This window comes from Euprymna scolopes, chromosome 17 (assembly GCF_053919585.1).
Source record: "Euprymna scolopes isolate OS-2025 chromosome 17, ASM5391958v1, whole genome shotgun sequence".
In the NCBI taxonomy this organism is placed as follows: Eukaryota; Metazoa; Mollusca; class Cephalopoda; order Sepiida; family Sepiolidae; genus Euprymna; species Euprymna scolopes.
The window spans coordinates 22,531,234-22,559,019 of NC_136498.1; the positions used below are offsets into that span (position 1 = coordinate 22,531,234).

At 26.9% G+C, this 27,786-nt stretch overlaps 1 protein-coding gene across 4 annotated transcripts in view; it reads right to left on the bottom strand.

Moving 5' to 3' along the window:
• The window catches only part of LOC145296711 (high affinity 3',5'-cyclic-AMP phosphodiesterase 7A-like), a 434,586-nt gene that overhangs the window by 127,757 nt on the left and 279,043 nt on the right, over positions 1 to 27,786 (bottom strand). For all 4 annotated transcript variants that reach the window (XM_080142693.1, XM_080142690.1, XM_080142694.1 and 1 more), the window contains one exon: positions 23,703 to 23,786. In XM_080142693.1, the coding sequence (XP_079998819.1) occupies positions 23,703 to 23,786 (84 nt within the window). The remainder of the gene's footprint in view (positions 1 to 23,702; positions 23,787 to 27,786) is intronic.

The following is a 27,786-nucleotide window of genomic DNA, read 5'->3' on the forward strand; positions in this document are numbered from 1 at the left end:
AAACTATAAAATATATAACAATTAGGATATTGTAAACTATAAAAGATATAACAATTAGGATATTGTAAACTATAAAATATATAACAATTAGGATATTGTAAACTATAAAAGATATAACAATTAGGATATTGTAAACTATAAAAGATATAACAATTAGGATATTGTAAACTAGAACATATATAACAATTTGGATATTGTAAACTATAAAATATATAACAATTAGGATATTGTAAACTATAACATATATAACAATTAGGATATTATAAACTATAAAATATATAACAATTAGGATATTGTAAACTATAAAATATATAACAATTAGGATATTGTAAACTATAAAATATATAACAATTAGGATATTGTAAACTATAAAATATATAACAATTAGGATATTGTAAACTAGAACATATATAACAATTAGGATATTGTAAACTATAAAATATATAACAATTAGGATATTGTAAACTAGAACATATATAACAATTAGGATATTGTAAACTATAAAAGATATAACAATTAGGATATTGTAAACTATAAAATATATAACAATTAGGATATTGTAAACTAGAACATATATAACAATTAGGATATTGTAAACTATAAAATATATAACAATTAGGATATTGTAAACTAGAACATATATAACAATTAGGATATTGTAAACTATAAAATATATAACAATTAGGATATTGTAAACTATAAAATATATAACAATTAGGATATTGTAAACTATAAAATATATAACAATTAGGATATTGTAAACTATAAAATATATAACAATTAGGATATTGTAAACTATAAAATATATAACAATTAGGATATTGTAAACTAGAACATATATAACAATTAGGATATTGTAAACTATAAAATATATAACAATTAGGATATTGTAAACTATAAAATATATAACAATTAGGATATTGTAAACTATAAAATATATAACAATTAGGATATTGTAAACTATAAAATATATAACAATTAGGATATTGTAAACTAGAACATATATAACAATTAGGATATTGTAAACTATAAAATATATAACAATTAGGATATTGTAAACTATAAAATATATAACAATTAGGATATTGTAAACTATAAAATATATAACAATTAGGATATTGTAAACTATAAAATATATAACAATTAGGATATTGTAAACTAGAACATATATAACAATTAGGATATTGTAAACTATAAAATATATAAGAATTAGGATATTGTAAACTATAAAATATATAACAATTAGGATATTGTAAACTATAAAATATATAACAATTAGGATATTGTAAACTATAAAATATATAACAATTAGGATATTGTAAACTATAAAATATATAACAATTAGGATATTGTAAACTATAAAATATATAACAATTAGGATATTGTAAACTATAAAATATATAACAATTAGGATATTGTAAACTATAAAATATATAACAATTAGGATATTGTAAACTAGAACATATATAACAATTAGGATATTGTAAACTATAAAATATATAACAATTAGGATATTGTAAACTATAAAATATATAACAATTAGGATATTGTAAACTATAAAATATATAACAATTAGGATATTGTAAACTATAAAATATATAACAATTAGGATATTGTAAACTAGAACATATATAACAATTAGGATATTGTAAACTATAAAATATATAACAATTAGGATATTGTAAACTATAAAATATATAACAATTAGGATATTGTAAACTATAAAATATATAACAATTAGGATATTGTAAACTATAAAATATATAACAATTAGGATATTGTAAACTAGAACATATATAACAATTAGGATATTGTAAACTATAAAATATATAACAATTAGGATATTGTAAACTATAAAATATATAACAATTAGGATATTGTAAACTATAAAATATATAACAATTAGGATATTGTAAACTAGAACATATATAACAATTAGGATATTGTAAACTATAAAATATATAACAATTAGGATATTGTAAACTATAAAATATATAACAATTAGGATATTGTAAACTATAAAATATATAACAATTAGGATATTGTAAACTAGAACATATATAACAATTAGGATATTGTAAACTATAAAAGATATAACAATTAGGATATTGTAAACTATAAAATATATAACAATTAGGATATTGTAAACTATAAAATATATAACAATTAGGATATTGTAAACTATAAAATATATAACAATTAGGATATTGTAAACTATAAAATATATTACAATTAGGATATTGTAAACTATAAAATATATAACAATTAGGATATTGTAAACTAGAACATATATAACAATTTGGATATTGTAAACTAGAACATATATAACAATTAGGATATTGTAAACTATAAAAGATATAACAATTAGGATATTGTAAACTATAAAATATATAACAATTAGGATATTGTAAACTATAAAATATATAACAATTAGGATATTGTAAACTATAAAATATATAACAATTAGGATATTGTAAACTATAAAAGATATAACAATTAGGATATTGTAAACTATAAAATATATAACAATTAGGATATTGTAAACTATAAAAGATATAACAATTAGGATATTGTAAACTATAAAAGATATAACAATTAGGATATTGTAAACTATAAAATATATAACAATTAGGATATTGTAAACTATAAAAGATATAACAATTAGGATATTGTAAACTATAAAATATATAACAATTAGGATATTGTAAACTATAAAATATATTACAATTAGGATATTGTAAACTATAAAATATATAACAATTAGGATATTGTAAACTAGAACATATATAACAATTTGGATATTGTAAACTAGAACATATATAACAATTAGGATATTGTAAACTATAAAATATATAACAATTAGGATATTGTAAACTATAAAATATATAACAATTAGGATATTGTAAACTATAAAATATATAACAATTAGGATATTGTAAACTATAAAATATATAACAATTAGGATATTGTAAACTATAAAATATATAACAATTAGGATATTGTAAACTATAAAATATATAACAATTAGGATATTGTAAACTATAAAATATATAACAATTAGGATATTGTAAACTATAAAATATATAACAATTAGGATATTGTAAACTATAAAATATATAACAATTAGGATATTGTAAACTATAAAATATATAACAATTAGGATATTGTAAACTATAAAATATATAACAATTAGGATATTGTAAACTATAAAATATATAACAATTAGGATATTGTAAACTATAAAATATATAACAATTAGGATATTGTAAACTATAAAATATATAACAATTAGGATATTGTAAACTATAACATATATAACAATTAGGATATTGTAAACTATAAAATATATAACAATTAGGATATTGTAAACTATAAAATATATAACAATTAGGATATTGTAAACTATAAAATATATAACAATTAGGATATTGTAAACTATAAAATATATACCAATTAGGATATTGTAAACTATAAAATATATAACAATTAGGATATTGTAAACTATAACATATATAACAATTAGGATATTGTAAACTATAAAATATATAACAATTAGGATATTGTAAACTATAAAAGATATAACAATTAGGATATTGTAAACTATAAAATATATAACAATTAGGATATTGTAAACTATAAAATATATAACAATTAGGATATTGTAAACTATAAAATATATAACAATTAGGATATTGTAAACTATAAAATATATAACAATTAGGATATTGTAAACTATAAAAGATATAACAATTAGGATATTGTAAACTATAAAAGATATAACAATTAGGATATTGTAAACTATAAAAGATATAACAATTAGGATATTGTAAACTATAAAATATATAACAATTAGGATATTGTAAACTATAAAAGATATAACAATTAGGATATTGTAAACTATAAAATATATAACAATTAGGATATTGTAAACTATAAAAGATATAACAATTAGGATATTGTAAACTATAAAAGATATAACAATTAGGATATTGTAAACTATAAAAGATATAACAATTAGGATATTGTAAACTATAAAATATATAACAATTAGGATATTGTAAACTATAAAATATATAACAATTAGGATATTGTAAACTATAAAAGATATAACAATTAGGATATTGTAAACTATAAAAGATATAACAATTAGGATATTGTAAACTATAAAATATATAACAATTAGGATATTGTAAACTATAAAAGATATAACAATTAGGATATTGTAAACTATAAAATATATAACAATTAGGATATTGTAAACTATAAAATATATAACAATTAGGATATTGTAAACTATAAAATATATAACAATTAGGATATTGTAAACTATAAAAGATATAACAATTAGGATATTGTAAACTATAAAATATATAACAATTTGGATATTGTAAACTATAAAATATATAACAATTTGGATATTGTAAACTATAAAATATATAACAATTAGGATATTGTAAACTATAAAATATATAACAATTTGGATATTGTAAACTATAAAATATATAACAATTAGGATATTGTAAACTATAAAATATATAACAATTAGGATATTGTAAACTATAAAATATATAACAATTAGGATATTGTAAACTATAAAATATATAACAATTAGGATATTGTAAACTATAAAAGATATAACAATTAGGATATTGTAAACTATAAAAGATATAACAATTAGGATATTGTAAACTATAAAAGATATAACAATTAGGATATTGTAAACTATAAAAGATATAACAATTAGGATATTGTAAACTATAAAATATATAACAATTAGGATATTGTAAACTATAAAAGATATAACAATTAGGATATTGTAAACTATAAAATATATAACAATTAGGATATTGTAAACTATAAAATATATAACAATTAGGATATTGTAAACTATAAAATATATAACAATTAGGATATTGTAAACTATAAAATATATAACAATTAGGATATTGTAAACTATAAAATATATAACAATTAGGATATTGTAAACTATAAAATATATAACAATTTGGATATTGTAAACTATAAAATATATAACAATTAGGATATTGTAAACTATAAAATATATAACAATTTGTATATTGTAAACTATAAAATATATAACAATTAGGATATTGTAAACTATAAAATATATAACAATTAGGATATTGTAAACTATAAAATATATAACAATTTGGATATTGTAAACTATAAAATATATAACAATTAGGATATTGTAAACTATAAAATATATAACAATTAGGATATTGTAAACTATAAAATATATAACAATTAGGATATTGTAAACTATAAAATATATAACAATTAGGATATTGTAAACTATAAAATATATAACAATTAGGATATTGTAAACTATAAAAGATATAACAATTAGGATATTGTAAACTATAAAAGATATAACAATTAGGATATTGTAAACTATAAAATATATAACAATTAGGATATTGTAAACTATAAAAGATATAACAATTAGGATATTGTAAACTATAAAATATATAACAATTAGGATATTGTAAACTATAAAATATATAACAATTAGGATATTGTAAACTATAAAATATATAACAATTAGGATATTGTAAACTATAAAAGATATAACAATTAGGATATTGTAAACTATAAAATATATAACAATTAGGATATTGTAAACTATAAAATATATAACAATTTGGATATTGTAAACTATAAAATATATAACAATTAGGATATTGTAAACTATAAAATATATAACAATTTGGATATTGTAAACTATAAAATATATAACAATTAGGATATTGTAAACTATAAAATATATAACAATTAGGATATTGTAAACTATAAAATATATAACAATTAGGATATTGTAAACTATAAAATATATAACAATTAGGATATTGTAAACTATAAAATATATAACAATTAGGATATTGTAAACTATAAAAGATATAACAATTAGGATATTGTAAACTATAAAAGATATAACAATTAGGATATTGTAAACTATAAAAGATATAACAATTAGGATATTGTAAACTATAAAATATATAACAATTAGGATATTGTAAACTATAAAAGATATAACAATTAGGATATTGTAAACTATAAAATATATAACAATTAGGATATTGTAAACTATAAAATATATAACAATTAGGATATTGTAAACTATAAAATATATAACAATTAGGATATTGTAAACTATAAAATATATAACAATTAGGATATTGTAAACTATAAAATATATAACAATTTGGATATTGTAAACTATAAAATATATAACAATTTGGATATTGTAAACTATAAAATATATAACAATTAGGATATTGTAAACTATAAAATATATAACAATTTGGATATTGTAAACTATAAAATATATAACAATTAGGATATTGTAAACTATAAAATATATAACAATTAGGATATTGTAAACTATAAAATATATAACAATTTGGATATTGTAAACTATAAAATATATAACAATTAGGATATTGTAAACTATAAAATATATAACAATTAGGATATTGTAAACTATAAAATATATAACAATTAGGATATTGTAAACTATAAAATATATAACAATTAGGATATTGTAAACTATAAAATATATAACAATTAGGATATTGTAAACTATAAAATATATAACAATTAGGATATTGTAAACTATAAAATATATAACAATTTGGATATTGTAAACTAGAACATATATAACAATTAGGATATTGTAAACTATAAAATATATAACAATTAGGATATTGTAAACTATAAAATATATAACAATTAGGATATTGTAAACTAGAACATATATAACAATTAGGATATTGTAAACTATAAAATATATAACAATTAGGATATTGTAAACTATAAAATATATAACAATTAGGATATTGTAAACTATAAAATATATAACAATTAGGATATTGTAAACTATAAAATATATAACAATTAGGATATTGTAAACTAGAACATATATAACAATTAGGATATTGTAAACTATAAAATATATAACAATTAGGATATTGTAAACTATAAAATATATAACAATTAGGATATTGTAAACTATAAAATATATAACAATTAGGATATTGTAAACTATAAAATATATAACAATTAGGATATTGTAAACTAGAACATATATAACAATTAGGATATTGTAAACTATAAAATATATAACAATTAGGATATTGTAAACTATAAAATATATAACAATTAGGATATTGTAAACTATAAAATATATAACAATTAGGATATTGTAAACTATAAAATATATAACAATTAGGATATTGTAAACTAGAACATATATAACAATTAGGATATTGTAAACTATAAAATATATAACAATTAGGATATTGTAAACTATAAAATATATAACAATTAGGATATTGTAAACTATAAAATATATAACAATTAGGATATTGTAAACTATAAAATATATAACAATTAGGATATTGTAAACTAGAACATATATAACAATTAGGATATTGTAAACTATAAAATATATAACAATTAGGATATTGTAAACTAGAACATATATAACAATTAGGATATTGTAAACTATAAAATATATAACAATTAGGATATTGTAAACTATAAAATATATAACAATTAGGATATTGTAAACTAGAACATATATAACAATTAGGATATTGTAAACTATAAAATATATAACAATTAGGATATTGTAAACTATAAAATATATAACAATTAGGATATTGTAAACTATAAAATATATAACAATTAGGATATTGTAAACTATAAAATATATAACAATTAGGATATTGTAAACTAGAACATATATAACAATTAGGATATTGTAAACTATAAAATATATAACAATTAGGATATTGTAAACTATAAAATATATAACAATTAGGATATTGTAAACTATAAAATATATAACAATTAGGATATTGTAAACTATAAAATATATAACAATTAGGATATTGTAAACTAGAACATATATAACAATTAGGATATTGTAAACTATAAAATATATAACAATTAGGATATTGTAAACTAGAACATATATAACAATTAGGATATTGTAAACTATAAAATATATAACAATTAGGATATTGTAAACTATAAAATATATAACAATTAGGATATTGTAAACTATAAAATATATAACAATTAGGATATTGTAAACTATAAAAGATATAACAATTAGGATATTGTAAACTATAAAAGATATAACAATTAGGATATTGTAAACTATAAAATATATAACAATTAGGATATTGTAAACTATAAAATATATAACAATTTGGATATTGTAAACTATAAAATATATAACAATTAGGATATTGTAAACTATAAAATATATAACAATTAGGATATTGTAAACTATAAAATATATAACAATTAGGATATTGTAAACTATAAAATATATAACAATTAGGATATTGTAAACTATAAAATATATAACAATTAGGATATTGTAAACTATAAAATATATAACAATTAGGATATTGTAAACTATAAAATATATAACAATTAGGATATTGTAAACTATAACATATATAACAATTAGGATATTATAAACTATAAAATATATAACAATTAGGATATTGTAAACTATAAAATATATAACAATTAGGATATTGTAAACTATAACATATATAACAATTAGGATATTGTAAACTATAAAATATATAACAATTAGGATATTGTAAACTATAAAATATATAACAATTAGGATATTGTAAACTATAAAAGATATAACAATTAGGATATTGTAAACTATAAAAGATATAACAATTAGGATATTGTAAACTAGAACATATATAACAATTAGGATATTGTTAACTATAAAATATATAACAATTAGGATATTGTAAACTATAAAATATATAACAATTAGGATATTGTAAACTATAAAATATATAACAATTAGGATATTGTAAACTTCCTAACATCTAACGGAATCTAGTGAGATGTACACAATCATGCAAATCATGTTCTTAATTTCGCTAGAAAAAAGACTTAATAATAAATCTTTTACGTTAAGATTTTTGTTCCTTAGAAGCGCTGGTTAAGTTTGAATAAAATAAAATACGTATTTTATACGTTTGAAGCCAAAACAACGCATTATTACAAAATAAACAGACATTTATTTTGTTTGAAATTCATGTTGTTATTCATAAATATATTTTGAAACAAAAAATCTTAACGTAAATCCCGCGTGACCAACGCACCATTCAGAGATTTCAAAAACTACTATAAAAACAACAAACGGACTTTTACTTTCCGATTCTCTGCTCCAACAACAACATGGCAAAAAAAAAGAAAAAAAAAAGACATACTGAAGATGAAGGTCTCATTCGAAATATATTTATGAATTTCAATATAAATTTCAAACAAAATAAATGTCTGTTTACTTTGTAATAATGCATTGTTTTGGCTTCAAACGTATATAATATGTATTTTATTTTAATAAATAGGTTTTTTATACACACTCGATGCAGCAAATAAAAAAAATAACATAATTAGCAACCTTGTAACAATTATTCTCGTTAGTGACATTACCATAGCTTCAAATATTGTATTACTTGTGAAAATGTCACCAGCAGCTCTCTCAATTACTTTAAAACATTTTAATTTAACCTCTCATGATTTATGTCCGATCAAAAACACTAATCCTTTTGTTTGTACTATGACTAGACAAATAGTTCATACAGCTAAGAGCATGAAGGGTCACAAACATCTATCTTCTATAAAAGCCAAGATGTGCGTGTTGTGTGTGTGTGTGTGTGTGTGTTTGTGTGTGCATTTTTTTTGTATGTCCGGCAAAGCCTTTATTCGGAGGGAGTCACTAATTCTTACAACTTTTTTATATACTTTCTAGATTATAATATCTCCGATTTACAAAACAAGGTCGCGTCTATCTTTTATTTGAGCGACTTTTATGTTACAAAATTCGCGCTGTGATTTCATGTCTTTATAGCGTGATGCTTGGCTTAAAAGACCACATGCTTTTTTAAACGTTTAATTTCACCCATTCTCACTTATCTGCCCGTTTAACGTCGCGGTAACGCATCACACTTTTTTCCGCCCTAGCCTCAAGGCTTCGGGTTCTAGCCTACCCTCCCTACCAAAATTATTTTCCTTTTACACCTACAAACACCCGGGCAGCCCCGCTAGTTATATATAAAGTAAAGTTGCGTGTATGTATGTATGTCATGATGTCACAGTTAAATGGTTTATCTAAAAGCTAAACTAACCGCAGATATGGAATTAGCACCTTTTGATCTGATGTCTTATCGATGCTACAAGTTCTTGAATCTATTTTAAAACATATTCAAAATTGAAAGCACGTAAAATAACACTAACAACATCAATTAATATGTAGCAAAATTCGGAAGCTCTCTTTTTGGAGAGCTGAGGCATCTGAATTAACAAACCTTGTAGGAAACTTGTCCTGTGCTCATGTGTTGTATATGGAAGGAGACAACCCCCGGTATTTAGAGAAATTAATTAATTAGGATCGAAGATAATTATTATTAAAGGAGAATGCTGGAATCCAACTCGGTATCAAAAGTTAAAATGAATACCTATTGTCATTAAATGCGATTCCAGGAATGCAGTGGAATTATCAGTTGTAGTCAGAAATAACTATAAAAACAAAGTTAGGCCAGAGGAATAATAAACAATCAAATTTAGGAATGGTCTTTGTGTTGCCAGAACAAATGTTGGAAGCATATGTAAAGTCCATGTAAAACCCATTCACATGTTTGGCTACGTTCTGACGTCACAAAGAAATATAGTATCAATATATACTGTGAGACTAGAGTTTGACAGTTGAGAGTTAGAGTCAGACAGCTGGCAGTTGAAAGATGGGAAAGAGTTAGTCTGAGCTCCTTCCGGAAGAGGAGAGGAGAAGAAAAAAATGTAAAAATCTAACACGGCACCGGATTCTCAGCATTCCCATCATTACGATGACCCGATTACTTGGGGAGTTCATATTTACAATAGAATGCTGATATAGGCGGAGAGAGACGTATAATGATGTCCAAGGGACAGTTCTTTTTTTAACAGAGAGGAGAGGTACATTATTGATGAGTCACATTTTGAAAGGGGTTTCATATAACGTCCATTATATAAGATAATGAAGACAAATCTTACATAACAAGTCGAAGACATTTATTTTGCAGCTGGTGATGAGAATCCGATGCCGTGTTAGATTTCTACATTTTGTCTTCTCCCCCCCCATTCGCTTTCTGAAGGAGCTCAGTCTTACTCTCCTCTCCTTTATGTTTTGCGAAAAAGTTGTTTAAGAAATCGTTGACACACACACACACACACACACACACACACACACACACACACACACAACGCGTGCCAAGTGTCCACAAAACTTCAAATATTTATAACAGAGACACTGTACAAGCACATTTTTCAGTATCTCTGCGCCAAGTAATATATTCAACGGACGTTGAATTAGAGTTATTCTATTATAGAAACAAAATGTTATTAGTTTTATGGTCTTGTTTAATATCATAACTGTTGTCATAATTATTGTTATAAGCGGAAATAAAGGCAAGTACTTTTAAAAGTATTGGGTTGCTTCCCCTGGCAGGCAGAACCAACTAAGATGACACACTCACATTTTTTACAATATTCGTTCTTGTAAAGTTATCAATTTCCTCTATTGTAAATAATCTTATGCTCGTACGAAGTGTCCTTGTTCGTGCAAATTCCCACAACCAGCAACAAATGACACTATTCTTACGAACACAAATCATAAAACACGATTAGTGATATTACCTTAATGTTATGTTTATTATTGTAGTAATAAAACCATATTGTAGCATAGCTGCAGCTTTCATAGTTTTTTTTAATGTCTAAGTACGAAATTTATAGCACAGATATTGATACTACACAATTCCCAATAATATTTGCACGTCATTCATGATTTAGGATTTGAACTAGAGCTGCTGATTCCATAGTACAAATGGTTATCCATTACGCCAAATGTCTGTGGTGCAACCGGGCTAAGATAGGAGAAAATGTTTGGTCTAATTTGACATTATAATCGGTCATTTCTGTCTACAAACACAAACGGCCTGGTTGCCAGGATTCTTTCTATGGTCAATTTGTTCAGTGGGCAGATACGGACATTCGACGACAACTTGCTTTGCCTGTCTGTCCCATTCTCCTCACTTTTTCACTGCGTCGAAATCATCCAATGTAGCGCCCCGGCTCCCATTTCTTGTCATTCTCTCGCCCTTTCTTGCCCACTCATCTCTCGCTCTCTCTTGCTCATCGCCTTTCTCACTCTCTCACGCACCTCGTGTCTCTGTCTCCTTATCTTGTTTTATCACCCATCTTCTGTCTTGCTCTCCTCTCTAGCTTTCTCCATATTTCTCGTTCCATCTTGCATCACTTCTCATCTCCATCTTCTCTTTCTTCTTCAATCTGTATCGTTTTCCTTCTCTCTTCATGTTATCGATAAATAAAACCGGAGACCAAATGTCGATCATCCGCCCAAATAAATAACCGTTTTGCTCTTGTTCTACGTCATTTCTCCATTCACGCTTGCTAAACACAAGCAATAAAATTACACCGACATCAGAAAACAAAGCATGCGTACACATTTCCTTTACCGTAATCAATTTCTATTTATATAATTATTTGACAAAAATATTGTTTGTACGTGATTTGTAAAAGTTAAATAATAATCGATTAATTTTTTAATGGAAATCGCCGCAAACCAGCCATAAATCCATTTGATGAAAGGAGTTAAAATACGACTTCTAGATAAAGAAACGGAAACAAATAAAACATAAATCAGCCAATGATGATTTTGGGATGGATTGATTCTGATCAATAACACAGCAATTATTCCCCCAAGAAAATCGCGCATGGAATGTGAACACTAAAAGGAAAGCGAGGCTGCCGAAAGTAAACCCAATGCTCACTTTCTATTCTTGTTATTTAACGATAAGTAAAAGACAAAACTCATCGATACGAAGAATGAGAAAAAACTCATCGATACGAAGAATGAGAAAAAACTCATCGATACGAAGAATGAGAAAAAACTCATCGATACGAAGAATGAGAAAAAACTCATCGATACGAAGAATGAGAAAAAACTCATCGATACGAAGAATGAGAAAAAACTCATCGATACGAAGAATGAGAAAAAACTCATCGATACGAAGAATGAGAAAAAACTCATCGATACGAAGAATGAGAAAAAACTCATCGATACGAAGAATGAGAAAAAACTCATCGATACGAAGAATGAGAAAAAACTCATCGATACGAGGAATGAGAAAAAACTAATCGATACGAAGAATGAGACCTAAACTGATCAATACGAAGAATGAGACCAAAACTAAGCGATACAAAGAATAAGGCAAAACTAAGCGATACAAAGAATAAGACAAAACTAATTGATACAAAGAATAAGACAAAACTAAGTGATACGAAGAATAAGACAAAACTAATCGATACAACGAATAAGGCAAAACTAATCGATACAACGAATAAGGCAAAACTAAGCGATACAGAGAATAGGACAAAACTAAGCGATATGGAGAATAGGACAAAGCTAAGCGATACGAAGAATAGGACAAAGCTAAGCGATACGAAGAATAGGACAAAACTAAGCGATACAAAGAATAGGACAAAACTAAGCGATACGAAGAATAGGACAAAACTAATCGATACAAAAAATAAGGCAAAACTAAGCGATACAAAGAATAAGGCAAAACTAAGCGACACAAAGAATAAGGCAAAACTAAGCGACACAAAGAATAAGGCAAAACTAAGCGACACAAAGAATAAGGCAAAACTAAGCGACACAAAGAATAAGGCAAAACTAATTGATATGAAGAATAAGGCAAAACTAATTGATAGGAAGAATAAGGCAAAACTAATTGATAGGAAGAATAAGACAAAACTGAGCGATACGCAGAATAAGACAAAACTAAGCAATACGAAGAATAAGGCAAAACTAAGCAATATGAAGAATAAGACAAAACTAATCGATACGAAGAATAAAGCAAAACTAATCAATACGAAGAATAAGGCAAAACTAATCGAGACAAAGAATAAGGCAAAACCAATTGATACGAAGAATAAGGAAAAATTAATTGATATGAAGAATAAGGCAAAACTAATTGATAGGAAGAATAAGAAAAAACTAATTGATAGGAAGAATAAGACAAAACTGCGATACACAGAATAAGACAAAACTAATCGATACAAAGAATAAGGCAAAACTAAGCGATACGAAAAATAGGACAAAACTAAGCGATACGAAGAATAGGACAAAGCTAAGCAATATGAAGAATAGGACAAAACTAAGCGATACGAAGAATAGGACAAAACTAAGCGATACAAAAAATAAGGCAAAACTAATCGATACAAAGAATAAGGCAAAACTAAGCGACACAAAGAATAAGGCAAAACTAATTGATATGAAGAATAAGGCAAAACTAATTGATAGGAAGAATAAGGCAAAACTAATTGATAGGAAGAATAAGACAAAACTGAGCGATACGCAGAATAAGACAAAACTAAGCAATACGAAGAATAAGGCAAAACTAAGCAATATGAAGAATAAGACAAAACTAATCGATACGAAGAATAAAGCAAAACTAATCAATACGAAGAATAAGGCAAAACTAATCGAGACAAAGAATAAGGCAAAACCAATTGATACGAAGAATAAGGAAAAATTAATTGATATGAAGAATAAGGCAAAACTAATTGATAGGAAGAATAAGAAAAAACTAATTGATAGGAAGAATAAGACAAAACTGCGATACACAGAATAAGACAAAACTAATCGATACAAAGAATAAGGCAAAACTAAGCGATACGAAAAATAGGACAAAACTAAGCGATACGAAGAATAGGACAAAGCTAAGCAATATGAAGAATAGGACAAAACTAAGCGATACGAAGAATAGGACAAAACTAAGCGATACAAAAAATAAGGCAAAACTAATCGATACAAAGAATAAGACAAAACTAATCGATACAAAGAATAAGACAAAACTAATCGATACAAAGAATAAGACAAAACTAATCGATACAAAGAATAAGAAAAAACTAATCGATACAAAGAATAAGGCAAAACAAAGCGATACGAAGAATAAGGCAAAACTAAGCGACACAAAGAAAAAGGAAAAACTAAGCGATACGAAGCATAAGACAAAACTAATGATATGAAGAATAAGACAATTCTAATGATATGAAGAATAAGACAATTCTAATGATATGAAGAATAAGACAATTCTAATGATATGAAGAATAAGACAATTCTAATGATATGAAGAATAAGACAATTCTAATGATATGAAGAATAAGACAATTCTAATGATATGAAGAATAAGACAATTCTAATGATATGAAGAATAAGACAATTCTAATGATATGAAGAATAAGACAATTCTAATGATATGAAGAATAAGACAATTCTAATGATATGAAGAATAAGACAATTCTAATGATATGAAGAATAAGACAATTCTAATGATATGAAGAATAAGACAATTCTAATGATATGAAGAATAAGACAATTCTAATGATATGAAGAATAAGACAAAACTAATGATATGAAGAATAAGACAAAACTAATGATATGAAGAATAAGACAAAACTAATGATATGAAGAATAAGACAAAACTAATGATATGAAGAATAAGACAAAACTAATGATATGAAGAATAAGACAAAACTAATGATATGAAGAATAAGACAAAACTAATGATATGAAGAATAAGACAAAACTAATGATATGAAGAATAAGACAAAACTAATGATATGAAGAATAAGACAATTCTAATGATATGAAGAATAAGACAATTCTAATGATATGAAGAATAAGACAATTCTAATGATATGAAGAATAAGACAATTCTAATGATATGAAGAATAAGACAATTTTAATGATATGAAGAATAAGACAATTCTAATGATATGAAGAATAAGACAATTCTAATGATATGAAGAATAAGACAATTCTAATGATATGAAGAATAAGACAATTCTAATGATATGAAGAATAAGACAATTCTAATGATATGAAGAATAAGACAATTCTAATGATATGAAGAATAAGACAATTCTAATGATATGAAGAATAAGACAAAACTAATGATATGAAGAATAAGACAAAACTAATGATATGAAGAATAAGACAAAACTAATGATATGAAGAATAAGACAAAACTAATGATATGAAGAATAAGACAAAACTAATGATATGAAGAATAAGACAAAACTAATGATATGAAGAATAAGACAAAACTAATGATATGAAGAATAAGACAAAACTAATGATATGAAGAATAAGACAAAACTAATGATATGAAGAATAAGACAAAACTAATGATATGAAGAATAAGACAAAACTAATGATATGAAGAATAAGACAAAACTAATGATATGAAGAATAAGACAAAACTTAGCGATATGAAGAATAAGACAAAACTAATGATATGAAGAATAAGACAAAACTAAACGATATGAAGAATGAGACAAACTAATCGATACAAAGAATAAGACAAAACTAATCGATACAAAGAATAAGGCAAAACTGAGCGATACGCAGAATAAGACAAAACTAAGCGATATGAAGAATAAGGTAAAGCTAATTGATACAAAGAATAAGGCAAAGCTAATCGAAACGAAGAATAAGGTAAAACTAAGCGATACAAAGAATAAGGCAAACCTAATCGATACAAAGAATAAGGCAAAATTAATCGATACGAAGAATAAGGAAAACTAATAGGTACAAAGAATAAGACAAAACTAAGCGATATGAAGAATAAGACAAAACTAATCTATACAAAGAATAAGGCAAAACTAATAGATACAAAGAATAAGGCAAAACTAATAGATACAAAGAATAAGGCAAAACTGAGCGATACGAAGAATAAGACAAAACTAATCGATATGAAGAATGACACAAAAATAATCGATACGAAGAGTAAGGCAAAACTAATCGATATGAAGAATAGGACAAAACTAATCGACACGAAAAATAGGACAAAACTAATCGACACGAAAAATAGGACAAACTTTCTCTTCGTTCTGCTTTCATATTACTACTACTACTACTACTACTATTTTTTGTCTACATAAAAAGTAAAATATTGTTTTTCTTCTATATTATTATCAGTTATCATTGGGATTAAGCTACTATTTTTACAGTGCTGGTACTACCAGATCAGGCTGTCTGAAGATACTGTCTTCCTGACCTAAAATACCCTGAACATTTATGTTATAGTTTTTTTATTTTATTTTTTACTTTATCTTGGTAAAACTTAATAATGCAAGCAAAGCTCAAAACAACCAACCCCAAATAAGCATCAATAAATATTTGAAGATATAAAAGCTTGAAGTACATGTTTGTTTCCAAAATGAACAGGTTCGATATGAAATAAATCAAAAAGGGTTGATATGCCATAAAACAAAACAACCAAACCAAACACCATGCATAAATATTTGAAGATATCAGAAGCATGAACCATAAAATCTTTCACCAAACTAAGATGATTATTTTTTATTTTACAAAAGTGTCACTAGTTATTAAAGCCCAGAGGCCATTCGAGAATAAGAGTTAATAAGTGTCAATGAGACAATATCGTGTTAACCGTTAGTAATGAAAATTTGGTAAATTGGATTGCTTAAGGGGACGGCTTATCAAGAACTTGTTCACGTTGGACTTGAAGACGACTATATAGTAATCAGCTGGAAAACAGGGAGCAGAAGAGAGTTCCAGAAGCGTCCAGTTCTAAGAAAGAAGCTTTGTTTATGGAATCTACGTTTATGTTTAGACACAGATAAAGAGGGTGTGGGGGATTATTGGTAGTGGTCTCAGCTAAACGAGTGTTTTTTGTGAAAGTTTTGCGAGGGCAACCATAGATTAGAGCTCAGACGAGCACTTGACATGAATATAATGATAAAGCAGAGACAGGCTCGCAACGTCTCTTCTGTGTGAAAACACTTGCAGGGAAGAGAAAAAGGCATACATGTTTTTTGAGCAGTTCCTGCCCAGATATGGCAACAGTACTCCATCCTTGGACATACTTGACTCTTACACAGGTAGAGAATTGCATCAGCAGTGAGATATTTACTGGAGCGGTAGAATGATCCCATTCTTTTTCCCGCGATATTGGCAACGGATTTGATGTACAGCATTAAATGATCAGAAAAGGGTTGACATGCCGTAAAAATACAAAAATAAAACAAACAAAAAGACAATCATTCGCTTGTAAAATTAAAATTTTCATACGTTATTATTCTTTTCTTTCTTCTTATTATAGTTATTATCAGTTATTAAGATTACACCTTCCTTTTGCGCTTTAAATTAAATTTGCATATGATTATTAAGATGAATTGCACACACGTCCTTCACTTTATAGACTAAAAGATGTACCCGGCGTTGCCCGGAATTAAACGTAACGTTAAATTTATTGAAAAAAAAAAAAAAAAAAAAAAATGAAGTAAAAAAAAAAAAACTACAAAAAAAACAAAAAAAAAAACGGAAAAAAATGAAACCTATACATACAAATATGTTTTTTTCTAAACAGTTCACTTTTTGTAAGTAAAAAAAAAAAAAAAAAAAAAAAAAAAAGAAACTACTCGAGCTGAGATCGAAACCAAAACCTTAAGACGAGGAGTCGAGTAATATATAACCGTTGGATGAGCTTGCTCCGTCCTTTAAAAAGTGTTTTCAAACGCCGTGAAACAGTTGACGAACAGATAAAAATTCGATGACTCGCCTCACGTACCAAATTTGAGCCCTTATCAGCCACTGTTCAGATGCAAACCGATTAAAAAGTTTTTCACGTGTCTGAAAATCATATATACCAAATTGCAAGTCTGTAGATAAAAAAAAAAATCAAAGTATATAGGTTGAGAACTGTCCTCACACATACATTCTCATTTTTATTGAAATATCTCCCTTTGATATAAGTCATCATAGCAATGACATTTGCAATACACTCTCATCTATTCAGACGAAATAAGAAAGTAGAAATCATTATTTTTAGAACACACACACACACACATATATATATATATATATATATATATATATATGCTACAGATGTTTTGAAAACCTCTATATCTTCAGAATTGGAGATGATGATTTTCTTGGGTTTTGTGAGGGGGAGTCAGATGGAAAAAAACCAAGTGACTAGGGAGATTGCTGAGAAAACCACAGAACTATTGTGATTAAGTAGCGGTATCACTTTAACATGAATTTTTGAAGAACTGGCAGAAATCGTGGAAATTCCATGGAATAAGAAATATATTTAATCAACAAATATATATAGCGAAATTTTTTATATATATAGGACAGAAAAACTAATAACACTCAGCAAATATGAATTTATTAACAGTTTTAGGAAAAATGTATCCATTGTATTTTTAATGTAGAACTGACCTACACGAGATAAAGTAATAAGTACTAATAAATTCTCATAAAGTAATATTGTGCTACATAGTTCAATACAAATAAAATCACACTATAAGAGAATCTTTAATTTACTCCTTTAGTTCAGCACTTGTTCTTTTTTGCCCTTTTTCTTTCGAATGTTCTCTTTTTTATGTAATGTTTCGCTGAGTTCTTTCTTTGCACATCAACATTACTACGAGTTTCTTTTTTCAAAGCATAACAACAATAACGATCATTTATAATGATATTCGAAAACCCGGTTACATGAAAGGGAGATTACTCCCACATTCTTGCCCAAAATTGCGAGATTGGCCTTTTTAAAACCAAATTTCGCGAACTTGACCTTTTTTTTTGAAGCAGTTTAGGTTTCAAAAACTGTATTTTGCCTTTTACAAAACGTAACGTACGGACTAACTAAGGAAGGAACAAGCGGAATATTGAAGAGCCTAGGACATTTCATGACTAAGATCAGTAATAATAGCCTGCTTTTTGCGTTAATTATATCTCATTCTCTTTAGCTTCTTACATTAAGTGGCTTCATGCCTTGTCTAGAGAGATTTCTATGCAACATATCTTAATACGAATTTGTTTTGTAAAAGGAAAACTAAATTGAAATACAAGCCCAGACACAAGCAATGAAACGTAGTCATGTCGAATCCAATTCGGGATTAGCTATATTTGGAATTATAAATCGTCGAAAATATTCGAGATTAAAGGGAATTATTTCCGGCTGTCCGGTTCTGCACGACAGGAGTTAGAAACAGAAAAATTGATCGTGATTGCAGATCATCCGAAAGTATGAATCATCTGTTCATATTTATGGAAGGCTAACATTGACAAAATACAATTAGAATGAAATTCACATAATATAATTGTCCATCCTTAACTTTACAAATGCAAATAAGTACGAATAGAATTGACGGTACATTTTAGAGATACACACATTAAATCTGGCGTTGAATTAAAATGTTATAAACTTTTGTAAAAGAAAAGATATTCTTTTACTTTATGAATTTTATTTTTTAAGTTCAATTTTTTATGCAGTTATATATGATAAACTTTATTTTTACGATTTAATTTTTACATTTTATTTTTCTCGTTTTGTTTTTTCACGTTTTAGTTTTCACGTTTTATTTTTTTCTAATTTAAAAAGAAGTTTTATATAATAAATGTTATCTTTTCAAGTTTTATTTTTCATGTTTTATTGTTTGATAAGTTTTTAAAAAGTTTTTTAAGTTTTGTTTTTTTAAGTTTTGTTTTTTTAAGTTTTGTTTTTTTAAGTTTTGTTTTTTAAGGTTTGTTTTTTAAGGTTTGTTTTTTTAAAGTTTTGTTTTTTAAAGTTTTGTTAAGTTTTGTTAATTTTTTTAAAAAAAGTTTTGTTAAAGTTTTGTTTTTTTAAAATTTTGTTTTTTCAAAGTTTTGTTTTTTCAAAGTTTTGTTTTTTTAAAGTTTTGTTTTTTTAAAGTGTTGTTTTTTTCAAGGTTTATCTATTTTACTTTATTTCTTTGTGATTTTAAAATATAATTTGCATATGAGAGGAATGGCTGCGATAAGAAAGACGAATTATGGAGGAGAACTAATCTAGTGTTTGGCAGCAAAGAGAAAACGACGGATCCAAGAAGTCGTGCTAATCGTGGATATTGTAGGAGTGATGGTAATCTCATTTTATTACTTTTTAGACTAGATTCCTATTGCAGTCATAGTAGAAATGATTGTCTTAAGCCACCAAAATGTATCAGATAAAGTGACATTATAAATCAATTCCAATTCAGAAATAACGAATACTCTCATTGGATGATTCTTTTCGGTTTCCAATCATGGATTTTTTCATTAGTAATCACACAGTGTAAAAACAAATTGTGTAGGCGAAAAACACAAAATAACAAATTTCACATTAGAATTCTGAATTTTTTAGATGAGGCTAATTATTTATATTACTTATATGGATCGGACTATTATTCTCATCTTCAGTGTTTTTTGTGCAATGTTTAGTCGGATTGGCCTTAGGAGCCAAGCCTCCTACCGAAAGTCTCATAACAAAAAAAAAAAAAAAAATAATGCGGAAAAGTATACAAAGGTGGGAATAGTCGCCCCCCCCCCAACGTAAGGTTAGAAGAACACCGTAAAGCCGTGACACGGGGAGAGGTCGAAAAGTCGGGACTAGCTGATCACATACGGAAGAAATTGTGAAATGAGGACAAAATAATTGACAGGAATGCAAAGTGGAGGATCAGGCGACTCAATGAGGCAGCATATATGCTAAAAAAAACAAAGTGGCAAAGAAAGCACATATGCTAAAAAAAGAAAAATTATTAAGCAGACCAAGCCTGGAATTCAGTAACATTTAGGTGCCTCTAATTGTAGAAGGAAAAAAAATTGTACACCCTTAAAATTACGGCGATGGAAGGGAGATAATCCCTCTGTCGATCTTTAGTAGAGTTGTCATCCCCCCTGTCAACCAATTTTTTTTTCTCAGATTGGAAACAATTACCAAAAAGTGGAAACCGACTTCCAGAAATACGAAAATACCTACGAAGCCTGTAACTTTTCTCCTTTTCTTTCAAACAACAACCGACATGACGGTCGAAGGACAATCCGATCTAAAAGTTGCACTAACAACTCTCAAGATGACAAGATGAGAATACTAGTCCGATCGATACAAGTAATATTCAGATTAGAATGTTTTAATATTTTATTTTATGATTAAAATTAATAAATTAAGTTATTCAATAAATTTCTGTTGGTCCATTTTTTTATGCGAATCATCCCAGACATAGCAGGAAGCCACTTGATGTATGGAGACAAAAAAGTCAACCATATGTATTGACAAATTTCGATCTAGAAACAGCCAATTCTTTCCATATGTGTCAGAAGCATCGCTCATAGAACGCGGCGAGAACTAAAAGATAAAATACGGAGGAAGGGAAGCGAGAGTTACGCGGATTTCGAAAGTAAAACTAAGCTCCACTTTCTACCCTTTTGGAATAACTTTTTTTCAGATAAAGAATTTTATATCGATAACTGCATATGCATAAATGAATACAACTCAACCAGTTTATCTATAACATATACCAATGCGTAATAAAATGTGCACAGGCAATACTTGGAGCTCTGGCCCGTTTTCAAGCTGAGAAAACGTAATCTGGCCCAAACGCGAACAGAAGTTGTCCGTGTATAGTTTAAGTATTATGTTTTCGCATTTAATAATCTTGAAAGGGTTGACAACCAAGGGTAAGATAATAACCTGTGTTAAAATAATTGAGGATAATTGTTTATAACATGAATGGGAAACCTAAGGCCCGCACGCCAAATCCGGTCGACGAAAGTTTTTCCTTTGGTACAAATTATTCTTTTGTGAAATTATAAAAAAAAAAAAAAAAAAAAAAAATTAAAACACTCTTTTCATATAAAGACATTTATATTGATAACCACAAATTCATAAATGAATAAAAATCACTGGTTGAATATAGCTACATCTATAGCACCTATGGATGTTTAAGTACACATACACCGTCTAGGATTAAGTCTCATCCCTGTGAAGAGGCTGAGAAAACTCAGCCACACTGAGCCACACCTGAGCAAAGGTTGCCCAGAAAGGTATTAAATAATGTAAACAACCCCAATGGAACAAGCACACATCATCTATACATTATCTATTTCCTTCCTACTGCATGAAGATATTGCACAAGTTCGGGAGGTTGGCGAAATAATCAAGTGCACAAAAAACCGAGGCATAGTAGCCTCTTAAAATTGCCCGAGCAGCCCCGTCGGCATTCTCCACCGGAGGCGTTTAAATCAACGATAAACTAACTTCTTTTCGAAGAGGGAAGCTAACAGGGAAAGTCGACCTCCTAGGACTATCCATGATTTATACTGCATTATCTACACAGATATAAAATTAAATAGTCATGTTAATTATCGTTAATAACAAAGACTGCTGTTAGAAGATCCTGATAGACATAGGCGAAAGTATTATTTAATGTTTCCCCTTTCTGATGAATTAGACAATAATTGTAAAGTGAAATCCCGAGGTTTGCGGCGATTTGACGCGGATTCAGATTGAGCCATAATGTAAAATCAAGAATTGTCAATTAAATGGTGATACATAATGTATATTCTTATATCTAAAAAATATCCGTGTAAAATGGCCATGTTTCAATTTTTATGCTGCTTTGTATGGCTCCGAGTGCTGGCCGTGGATGAAAGAATCAGAAACCTTAACTATATATGAATTATGTTTGTAGAGTGTCTGTTTATGTTTATAACTGTGTAGATGGAAGCAAAGAAAACAAATGAAAAATTTATTTACCGTCAAAATCATCCAAATCCAGATCAAACCCAGTTTTGTCTTCCTTCCCGCGATCTCGTTTCACGCATTTAACTTTCGTATCCCCTGAAAATGAAAATGAAGGGAAAATAAGTTACAAAATGTGTCGTCAGAATGGATGATTAAATCTGAAATAAATAACATTGATAAAATAAACTTGATAACAGATATATTCAAAATCAAACATTGAAAGAAAAAGAAAAATTCAGCATTTTAAACAAATTTTACATTTAGAATAATAATAATAATAATAAAAAAACAAAACAAAAAAACGGTGGACCTGAAGAATCTTACCCCTTCCCTCTATTTTTTTTTTTATTTCATTTTTTTTTAAATTTTTCAGCAGATTATTATCGAATGGACACTTGTCTACCATATAAGAAAGTGGAAAGAAAATTTAAATATTTAAATATTTGAAGGAGGTGCTCAGTTTCTAATACAACGTCATAGTAAATTGATAACCTATTTTAGAACCATTCGATGTTTCAGGCCAAATTTTGCGAATTTAGCCTTTTTAAAAGTAGTTTAGCCTTGTTTAAATTTCAAGATAATCTTAAAAAAGGCTAAACTGCTAAAAAGGGCTAAATTCGCGAAATTTGGCCTAAAAACGTTGAGTTGTTCTAAAATAGATGGTCGATTTACTAGAACTTTGCATTAGAAACCGAGACCCCCCCCCTTCACAAATATTTAAAAAGTGACTTCTAAAAAATATTATAATCTGGTAGAATAATGTCCATTCGATAATAATCCGCTGAAAAACATGGAAAAAGATGAAAAAAAAAAAAAAATAGAGAAGGTGGCAAGATTTTTCAGGTCCACTCAAAAACAAATGACTAAAACAATAATTTAATGATAAGATTACAGATCGCCGCCTAACAATGTAAGGATGAATCAAAGCCGTATCTGGATCTTCTCCATATAGTATGAATTCTTTCCGAAGTCATGGAAACGTTGATAACACCCACAAAAAACTGTTTATCTGATCAAGCTGAAAGTTTGAATACCGATTATTGTAATAAAAAAAAAAAACAGGTCCATACATCAAATTTGAAAAAATCACATGTTAAAATTCCGTCGAAATCCCGAAATAAAATTTATCTTTAATACATATCGCTTTAAGATGATAAAATATAACGTTCAACTGTGAAGTATGTATTCATAATTAATATTGACATTTTTTTTTACTTGAATCTATTAGTATTTTAAATTCCATAATCAGGATTAATACTAAAATAATCTATATATTAATATGATAGCGTGTGTCATTTTCTGTGTGAAGCTTACATCCGGGTCGTTTAATTCTTATGCACTTCCATTTCTTCTAATAAATAATTTTACCAAGAATTCTTCATAAGTTTTGGTTTCAGTTTCGATTATAGCTGATGGAACTCAAGTCATTTAATTTTTTTATAAATAATTTTACCAAAAATTCTTCATAATTTTGGTTTCGGTTTCGATTATAGCTGATGGCACTCCAATAATCTATTTTTTTAAAAAATAATTTTAATCAAGAATTCTTTATAAGTCTAGGTTTCGGTTTCGATTTTAGCTGATGGCACCTTAGTAATCTATTTTTTCTTCACAAGTTTTTGTTTTGGTTTCGATTATAGCCGAAGGAACTAAAGTTATATATATGTTTGGGATTCGGTTTCGATTCAAGCTAATGCACCCAAGTCATATAGATATATTTTTTATTTTTGAAAGTGCAACTTCATAATCTATAAAAATCGATAGAACAGTAATTCTATAATGATATATATGAAATTTGCAAGAATTACTATTTAAGCGTATTTTACGACCTGGCTACGCTAGCTTGGATAAATACTTTTGAAGTTTTAACAAAAGAGCTACAATAATATCAGAGCGTCTCCATTTACGCTGAACATCTACAGAATGCCAACATCAATATATTACATATGAATCAGTCCCTTGTCGAATTTCCTTAGGTTCCGCTAGTGCAACACGATTTTGACTTGTCAATCATAAAACTAACACTAGGCATGTGTCATATCAAAGGGAAGTAATTAGCTCAAACTCAACGCAGTCGTTATCTATCTATCTATCTTCTATCTATACTCTTATAAATTCGTATTTTTTGTGTGTATATTGATATTCATATTAAAAACCCTTTCTCTATTTTATTTAAAAATAAAATACAACTTTCTTATATATGGGTCGTGGAATTGCATTCACTAGCAAAAGATGCAGCGGATTTGCATATTCGTTTAAACATTTATTTTAATTAATTCCCTGTTAGTTTCTCCGGTTTTCTTATGGGATGATCATCTTTAGTTAACTATTACGTGTAATTATATTAATGCAGATATTCTACATGATTTATACTTGCATAATATTTGCGTAAAAAGTTTATAGTAAACAAAATACTGTTTCCATATATATTTATGTATACGTATATATTTTTGTTTAAAAGATTTTGACTACCAAACTCCTCCCAGAGTTTTTAGTCTGCAGACATGAAACTTCATATATAAGGTATTTGAATCCATGCGAAACTTTATATTTGGGCTTTAGCCCGGAAAAATCCGTGCAAAATTGTGAAAATTAAAAAAGTTAATTTGCCAGGTGAAGTTCGAACAACGGCATTACGAATGCATAACATAGTAGCTATTGGTCCATGTTTTTAATTTTTAGCCTTGCAGTAAACATGCCTTCATAGCCCAGCTACTTACTGCAGAGGTAAAAATAAATCGTGAGCTGAAGGTTTGGGTTTCGATTCTCGGTGGTGGCGCATGAGTCTTTTTTTTTTTTTTTAAATTTTTTCAATCATTACTATATATTGCGTCCAATATAATCTACAATATAAATCTCACCTGTCTGTTTAAATGCTTATGTATGTGTGTATGTTTGTATACTTAAAACTTTCGACAGGGTGACGGATTTTCATGAGATTGATATCGTTTTGAAGCGCGACCCTTCGGACAACAAATATCGAAAAATTGACTAAAAAACATTAATTACTTCACCCTCAACTAGGTACTTTTCTACAGATATTTTTTCGCCGATATTCCGAAAATCATCCTCTCTTTTCGATTGACTAGCCTTAATTTAAACATACGTCACTTCCGGTTTGGCGATGGGCGTAGCAGCAAAGACGTCACGTTTTTTCCACGTTCTTTTCCTCCTTAGCGGTACGGGTTCGAGCCTGCTTGCCTACTACCATTTCTTTTTTTGCTCACCACACCTCCAAACATCCGGGCAACGCCGGGCACCAAGGCTAGTATTAATAGTTTCTTTGTTTCATGGCGACAGTTATTTTCTAAATTATAGTAGAGTCAACGTATGAAATCAATAGTTCTTCCACCCAATTGCAAAAATTATTGGGTATTTTTAACAAGGGTCAATAAAACAAAAAAAACGTTACCAAACGCAAAAAGTTATTCTTTTACCCACCTGGATAAGTTCTTTTTGTTTTAACATATTTAAGGCTTTCTGGGGTTCAAAAGAAACCACGGGTCTACTGTCATTTAAAAGAAAAAAATCATGGCTGCACAAGGGCCCTCGATACTCGCTCTAAATTCGAAAATTTAACCAAATTCTGGCAGAACATTATTTTCGCACAATTGGTGACATTTACTTACGTCTTTCTACTAGTATTTTGTTTAATTTCTGATTTTTGAACAATTATTATGAATATTTGCTAAGTGTTCATGGCAGCTATGATTTTTTTCGTTGTAAGTGAATAGAATGAAGAAACGTTTTTTTTACAAAAAAAAAAAAAAAAAAAAACTACTTGAAACATCTTCAAAAACAAAATATTCATCCAGGTAGGTAGAAGAGTAACTTAACTCTGGCAACATTTATTTGTTGTATATTTCTTTCTTTTAACACCTTTTTTAATTTTTATTTTATTTTATTGGCTTTTGTTAAAATACCTGAATTGTTTTAGTCTATTTTTGCAGTATTTTGTCCAGTTAACGACATTACAAAAATAGAGCAACATACATGTTTTAAAATAGTGAGAAGTCAAAATGGATGCTTAAAGCCTTATTAAATAGCGACGAATTTTCAATTCTTTTTTTAAACTGATAACAAATTAATGTAATAG